Source organism: Anolis sagrei, chromosome 3 (genome assembly GCF_037176765.1).
Source record: "Anolis sagrei isolate rAnoSag1 chromosome 3, rAnoSag1.mat, whole genome shotgun sequence".
Lineage (NCBI taxonomy): Eukaryota > Metazoa > Chordata > Lepidosauria > Squamata > Dactyloidae > Anolis > Anolis sagrei.
Window position 1 is genome coordinate 184,166,213 of NC_090023.1, and position 8,203 is coordinate 184,174,415.

General features: G+C 43.7%; 1 protein-coding gene across 1 annotated transcript in view; it reads right to left on the reverse strand.

Annotated features, from left to right (window-relative positions):
- Positions 1-7,070, reverse strand: part of PANK1 (pantothenate kinase 1) — a 50,090-nt gene extending 43,020 nt beyond the window's left edge. Inside the window, exon 1 of the mRNA XM_060768753.2 lies at positions 6,715-7,070. Within this exon, the coding sequence (XP_060624736.2) occupies positions 6,715-6,958 (244 nt within the window). The 5' untranslated portion in view covers positions 6,959-7,070. The remainder of the gene's footprint in view (positions 1-6,714) is intronic.
- Positions 7,071-8,203: the final 1,133 nt, after the last annotated feature.

An 8,203-nucleotide genomic window follows, 5' to 3' on the forward strand; every position in this document is an offset into this window, starting at 1 on the left:
ATTGCACCACTTGAAATCCGCCGGGAAGCAGCAGCCAATAGTGAAAGGACCAAGGCAGTGACATCTCCAGCTCATCCCCTGTTTGGGTATCAGCCAGCACGTCAATGACTTAAATCACGAAATAGTTTTCTAAGATCTACAGAGACACTCGCTGGAACACCCCAGCAAGCGAGAGTCCAAAAATGGCAGGCTCAAACCCAGAACCTCAATCAATGGCTGATACCAAATGAGAGACTCCCCCCTGGGCACACAGAAAACTGGGCGACTTGGAAAGCGCTGAACAGACTGCACTCTGGCACCACAAAGATGCAGAGCCAACCTTAAGAAATGGGGCTACAAAGTGGAATTCACCACATGCGGGTGTGCAGAAGAGCAAACCACTGACCACCTGCTGCAATGCAACCTGAGCCCTGCTACATGCACAATGGAGGACCTCCTTGAGGCAACACCAGAGGCACTCCAAGTGGCCAGATACTGGTCAAAGGAGATTTAATCAACTACCAAGCTTGCAAACTTTGAGTTTTGTCTGGTTGTTTGTTTTGTTAAAAATGTAATACAAATGTCTGGTTGCTCCTGACACAATAAATAAAGCTCCTTCCTGTACAGCCCTAGACTGTATTTGAGCCCATTTCGTAAGGTTTTCTTAGGCAAAGAATACTCAAGAAGTAGGATGGTTTTGCCATTTCCTTCCTTTGAAACGTAAGCATCAATTGGTGATCTCCCACCCAAGTGCTAACCAGGGCCCACTCTAGTTAGCTTCCCAGATCAAACAGGATTTGGAGCTTTCTCTATGGAAACCATAGTCTCCCTTTTTTTGGGCCCCTTCCACATCTATATAAATAAAAATGTAATGTTCGTTTGTGGGATTAACATAACTCAAAACCACTGGACGAATTAACACCAAATTTAGACACAACACTATCAGGCCAACGAGTGACCATCACTCATAAAAACAGTGGAAATCACAGTAGAAGAGACTTAAAAAGCCAAAAATTAAAAAATACATTACAACACATGTACAAAGCCACCTATATACAAATATACACATACATACACACACAAAATACATATACACAGACTGGTCCACAGCAACACCCAATGTATGTCCTTCATTCAAAGAAATTGATTTCGTCATTTGGGAGTTGTAGTTGCTGGGATTTATAGTTCATCTACAATCCAAGATCATTCTGAACCCCATCAACGATGGAATTGAACCAAACTTGGCACACAGAACTCCCATGACCAACAGAAAATACTGGAAGGGTTTGGTGGGCAGTGTCCTTTGGTTTTGGAATTGTAGTTCACCTACATCCAGAGATCACTGTGGACTCAAACAATGATGGATCTGGACCAAACTCTACACGAATACTCAATATGCCCAAATGTGAACACTGGTGGAGTTTGGGGAAAATAGAATCTTGACATTTGGGAGTTGTATAGTTCACCTACAATCACAGAGCATTCTGAACCCCACCAGTGATAGAATTGGGCCAAACCTCCAACACAGAACCCCCATGTGGGCCACAGCAATGTGTGGCAGGGGACGGCTAGTCTATATAAATAAAAATGTAATGTTCGTTTGTGGGATTAACGTAACTCAAAAACCATTGGGCGAATTGTTGCCAAATTTGGCCACAAGACACCTACTAACCCAAGGAGTGACCATCACTAAAAAAAAAAAAAGATTTTTTCTTCATTTGGGAGTTGTAGTTGCTGGGATTTATAGTTAACTGACAATCAAAGAGCATTCTGAACTCCACCAACGATGGAATTGAACCAAACGTAGCGCACAGGACTCCCATGACTAACTGAAAACACTAGAAGGGTTTGGTGGGCATTGACCTTGAGTTTGGGAGTTGTGAGTTTTAACACCTACATCCAGAGAGCACTGTAGACTCAAACAATGATGGATCTGGACCAAACTTGGCGTGAATATTCCATATGCTCAAATATGAACACAGATGGAGTTTGGGGGAAATAGACCTTGATATTTGTGAGTTGTAGTTACTGGGATTTATAGTTCACCTGCAATCAAAGAGCATTATGAACCCCACCAACGACAGAATTGGGGCAAACTTCCTACACAGAACCCCCATGACCAACAGAAAATACTCAAGGCCATGCAGTCCAACCCCCTTCACCTGGGCAAGAAAACGTAATCAAAGCCCTCCTGACAAAGAGCCATCCAGCCACAGATATAGATAGATATATATGATTCACACATACACAGATATAGTATCATAGATTTGAAAGGAACTCCTAAAAAAGGACAATTATATATTGCATTTTCCAGAGTAGGGAAACCAGACAATCTCAACACCAACAGTGACAAAGAAACAGCAAGAAGTACTGTTTATCCACATGCATAAAGAAATTACATACATTAGAAACAAACACTTTTTCATTACTTTATTTCCCAGATCACCAGCAACGCGTGGCAGGGGACAGCTAGTAACTGAATAAAACCCAACATTATCTGCTTTGAACTGGAGTATATGGCAGTGTGGATTCAGATAACCCAGTTCAAAGCAGATATAATAACAACAATAATAATAACTTTATTTTTATACCCCGCCAACCATCTCCCCAAAGGAACTTGAGGCAGCTTACAAGGGAAAAGTCCAAAAATTACAAATAAAAAACAACCAATTAAAAACATCAGATAAAATATAAAGCAATCAAAACAACGTGGCTGAGGAAAAAGAACATAGCTGAGGTACAGATTCAATGAGTACAATACATTCTGAAGGAGCGCAGGGAAAGTTCAACAAACAAGTAGGCAGGATTTTCTGCCTTGATATTCTGGGTTATATGGTTGTGTGAAAGAGCCTTTGGTTGAAGATTTCCCCCACCCTCCAAACAATATAGCCCCATAAAATAATGGTAAGAGACTCTTCTATTTCTTTTTTTTTTTTACATGTCTGAAAGCACAGATGTGTTTAAAGGAAATGTATGAACAAACAAATTGAACACCACTTATCCAGAATTTTAAAAAATTGATTTCCTGGGTGGATGAGGTGGGTCCATCTTACATTGTTGAATAATAATAATAATAATAATAATAATAATAATAATAATCTTTATTTATAACCAACCACCATCTCCCCAAAGGGGACTCGGGGAGCCTAAAATGAGGCTGAGCCCAAAAATAGTACAGCATAATTAGGCACAGAAAAATTACATCATGACACAATACAAAAATTAACAAAATAAAACAAACAGTGCAAAATCTATATATATATATATACATATATATAAATGCTCTGTGCATAATAAGTACCTTATAAACAAAAGAATCAATGAACGAAATCACACCAAATTTGGCAACAAAACGTCTCACAACACAAGGAGTAACCATCACTCAAAAAATTATGATTTTGTCATTTGGGAGTTGTAGTTACTGGAATTTATAGTTCACCTACAATCAAAGAGCATTCTGAATGCCATCAACGATGGAATTGAACCAAACTTGGTACACAGAATTCCCATGACCAACAGAAAATACTGGAAGGGTTTGGTGGGCATTGACCTTGAGTTTGGGAGTTGTAGTTCACCTACATCCAGAGAGCACTGTGGACTCAAACAATGATGGAACTAGACCAAATTTGGCACAAGCACTCAATACGCCGAAATATGAACACAGATGGAGTTTGGGGGAAATAGACCTTGACATTTGGGAGTTGTAGTCACTGGGATTCACAGTTCACCTACAATCAAAAAGCATTCTGGACCCCACGAACGACAGAATTGGGGCAAACTTCCCACACATAACCCCCATGACCATCAGAAAATACTTAAGGCCATCCAATCCAACTCCCTTCACCAGGGCACGAAAACGTAATCAACATCCTCCTGACAAAGAGCCATCCAGCCATAGATAAGATATAGATAGATAGATATGATTCACACACATAGAGAGATATATAGCATCATAGATTTGAAAGGGACCCCTAAAGAAGGACAATGATATGTTGCATATTCCAGGGTGGGCAAACCAGACAATCTCCACATCAACACTGACAAAGAAACAAGAAATACTGTTTCCTCACAAGCATAAAGAAATTACAAATATTAGAAACCAACACTTTCTCCTTACTTTATTTTCCAGATCAACAGACTGGGCCACAGCAACGCGTGGCAGGGGACAGCTAGTAACATAATAAAATTCAAACACAAAGGGCAGGCCAGATGCACGAAATAAAATGTTAAAACTCTGAGTGAGATAGGAATAGAAAAAGTGTGATTATGAGGGAAGAACCCAAAAAGGAGGAGCAGTGGGGTTTGGCCTTTATTAAGGACCCAGGGGGCAGTGCAACCTGAGGACAACTGTAGATGGAAACTGAATGAATGCAGTCTGACACCACTTTAACTGCCACAGCTCAATGCTATGGAATCCTGGGATTTGTAGTTGGCTGAGGCATCAACACTTTGTCAAAGAGGGCTAAAGACCTTGTAAATCTCCCATGAGTTCATGCATTGAGGCATGGCATTTGAAGTGATGACAAACTGCATTACTTCCCTTTGTTTCAGGCACAATTTACTGGAGATAAAATGACCATGAGGCTATAAGCTGAATATGAAACACACACAAAACATGAATGTCATTGATAGATGGGTCATTATGCCCAAACCAATATTCAAAAATATACTTGGAATAAGGGAGACTCTGGTTCCTTCTACAGTTCTTACATCCCAGGATCTGATCCCAGGTTATTTGCGTTGAACTGGATTATATGAGTTTCCACTGCCAGATAATCCAGGATAATCTGGGGCTCCTTTCACACAGTTGAATAAAATTTTCTGCTTTTAAATGGGTTATATGGCAGTGTGGGCTCAGATAACCCAGTTCAAAGCAGATATTGTGGATTATTCTGCCTTGATATTCTGAGTTATATGACTGTGTGGAAGGGCCCTGCCCCTGGATTATCTGAGTACACACTGCCATATACTGTTATGTACCCCAGTTCAAAGCAGATAATGTGGGATTTTATTCAACTGTGTGGAAGGAGCCTGAGTTATTTGAGGCCACTTCCACACAATTTTATAAAATCCACATTGGAATGGAATATATGGCAGTGTGGAGTCTGATAACCCAGTTCAAAGCAGATATTGTGGACGATCTGCCTTGATATTCTGGGTTGTATTGCTGTGTGGAAAGGCCCTGAGTCCACACTGCCATATATTCCAGTTCAAAGCAGATAATGTGGGATCTTATTCATCTCTGTGGAAAGGGCCTGGATTATCTGAGGCCCCTTCCACACAGCTATATAAAATCCACACTGAAGTGAATTATCTGGCAGTGTGGACTCAGATAACCCAGTTTAAAGCAGATAATGTGAGATTTCATTCAACTGTGTGGAAAGAGCCTGGATTATCTGAGGACCCTTCCACACAGCTGTATAAAATCCACACTGAAGTGGGTTATCTGGCAGTGTGGACTCAGATAACCTTGTTTAAAGCAGATAATGTGGGATTTTATTCAGCTGTGTAGAAGGGGCCTGGATTATCTCTGGCCCTTTCTACACAGCTGTACAAAATCCATATTGAAGTGGATTATCCGGCAGTGCGGACTCAAATAACCCAGTTCAAAGCAGATAATGTGGGATTTCACTCAACTGTGTGGAAGGGGCCTGGGTTATCTGAGCCTCCTTCCACACAGCTGTGTAAAATCCACACTGAAGTGGATTATCAGGAAGTGAGGACTCATAACCCAGTTCAAAGCAGATAATGTGGGATTTCATTTAGCTATGTAGAAGGGGCCTGGATTATCTGTGGCCCCTTCCTCATAGCTGTATAAAATTCACATTGAAGTGGATTATCTGGCAGTGTGGATTCAGATAACCCAATTCAAAGCAGATAATGTGGGATTTCATTCAGCTGTGTGGAAAGGGCCTGGATTATCTGTGGCCCCTTCTACATAGCTGCATAAAATCCATATTGAAGTGGATTATCTGGAAGTGTGAACTCAGATAACCCAGTTCAAAGCAGATAATATGGGATGTCATTCAGCTGTGTAGAAGGGGCTTGGATTATCTGTGGTCCCTTCCGCACAGCTGTATAAAATCCAGACTGAAGTGGATTATCTGGCAGTGCGGACTTGGATAACCCAGTTCAAAGCAGATGTGGGATTTCATTCAGCTGTGTGGAAGGGGTCTGGATTATCTGAGCCTCCTTCCACAAAGCTATATAAAATTCACGTTGAAGTGGATTATCTGATAGTGTGGATTCAGAAAACCCAGTTCAAAGCAGATAATGTGGGATTTCATTCAGTTGTGTGGAAGGGGCCTGGGTTATCCGAACCTCCTTCCACACAGCTGTATAAAATCCACACTGAAATGGATTATCTAGCAGTGTGGACTCAGTTCAAAGCAGATATTGTGGATGATCTGCCTTGATATTCTTGGTTATATGGCTGTGTGGAAGGGCCCTGAGCCCACACTGCCATATATTCCAGTTCGAAGCAGAAAATGTGGGACTTCATTCAGCTGTGTGGAAGGGGCCAGAGAAGGCCTTGTAAAACTACAACTCCTGTCACGCCGTAGCACTGAAGCCATGGCAGTGGAGAGGCCTCCTTCCCTGCCTGCCCCCAACTCCACCTGGCAGGATTCCACAGCCATGAGTCACGCCAGGGAGAGCAGTGTGGAGAGCGGCGCATTCCTTGATGCAGATGTTCCCCCTCCATCTTCTGAGGCGCACAAAAGAGGCGAGACTTACGCGGCCTGTTCTTCCTCCCCGAGTCCACCCTCCGCCGGGGCCGGGTGCCCTTCTTGGCCGGCGGGGAGCCGAAGAGCAGCGGGTGCGGGGCGGCTTCTCCATTGCAGCCGGGCAGCGGGTGGAAGCCGTTGTGGAGGAGCAGGCCGTTGTGGAGCGCCGGCGCGGCTGCTGCTGAAGGAGGAGGAGAGGCAGAAGAGGAGGAGGAGGGGGCGCCGGCTGCTTGGCCTCGCAGCCTCTCTCCCATGGCGGCCGGCCTCTTTGTGTCAACCCCTTCCCGCGCCCGGCTTCTCTCTCTCTCCGTCCCTGCGAGCCCTTGGGAGGCGGCCCTGGCCTCACGCCGCAGGAGGAGGAGAAAAGGAGGCGGAGGAGGAAGAAGGCGGGAGAGAGGCAGGGCTGACAGAAAAGGGGCGGCCTCAGAGGGAGAGAGGCACACACACACTCACTCACTCACAGCGAGAGAGCGCTTCTCCCTCTGCTCACAGAAAATATTCCTTTCCCTCAGAGCTGTGGGGAGTGGTGTCACCGCATAAATAAGAAAAGCCTCCTGTCAACAGAAGTGCATTCCTTTCTCTCAGCTGGGCCGAGAGGGAAGTGGTGTTGCATAACTAAAATAGTAGGAATATTAATTAATAAATACCTCCTTACTGAAGTAGTGCTTTCTTTTCCCACAGGGCCCTTCCACGCCGCTGAATAAAATCCCACATTATCTACTTTGAACTGGAATATATGGCAGTGTGGACTTGTGCCGTCACACCCAGACACTATAAAGTTAAAACTAAGATGTGCTTCTCTCTTTATCTGGGTGAACCACAGGTGCCTTTCTTAGAAGCTCAAGATTCCCAGCAACTGAGGCCAGTCCAGATTTGAACATCAAACAGAACATTTATTTCTCAAAGTCCTTGACAGACTTGGCACAGCTTGATGAAGTTACAAACACAAACTGTGCTGGTACAGCTGTACCAGGAGCTTCAATTCTGTTTGCTTTGCATTAAATGTTTGTTTGCAATCCCAGGCTTGGGATTTTGCAGCAGGGTGGCTTCCTGTTATAGTTTGCAATCATAGCGCAAGCCACCTGTCAATTATAGTTAGGGTCCCGCCCCTTTTTGAGTTTTGGAGGGAATAGGAGCCTTTTTGAGTTAGTTCTTACAGAGAAGCCTTTCACACAGGACATAAAACGAAGTAGCTCCTGTAGAAAGCTTCGTCTTCTACGGCTTAGCCGGGGAGATATACAGCCTACAGCCTGACTAGAGTTATACAGCCTTACAGCTGAGGGACTTCAGTCAGCCATCACAGCAACCTGAACTCCTTCTTTTTCCCTGGAAGTCTACAAAGCTCTGCCTGGTAAGGGTCTCTCGCGGAAGCCAGAAGCAGTTGGTACCGGGTGTAGGGGCTCCATGCCAACAGAGGCAAAGACAGACTGCCCAGATTAGAAGTTAGGATTTCCCCATTAGTTAATTACAGTTAAGAAGATAGTGCCTGTTCCCAGTGA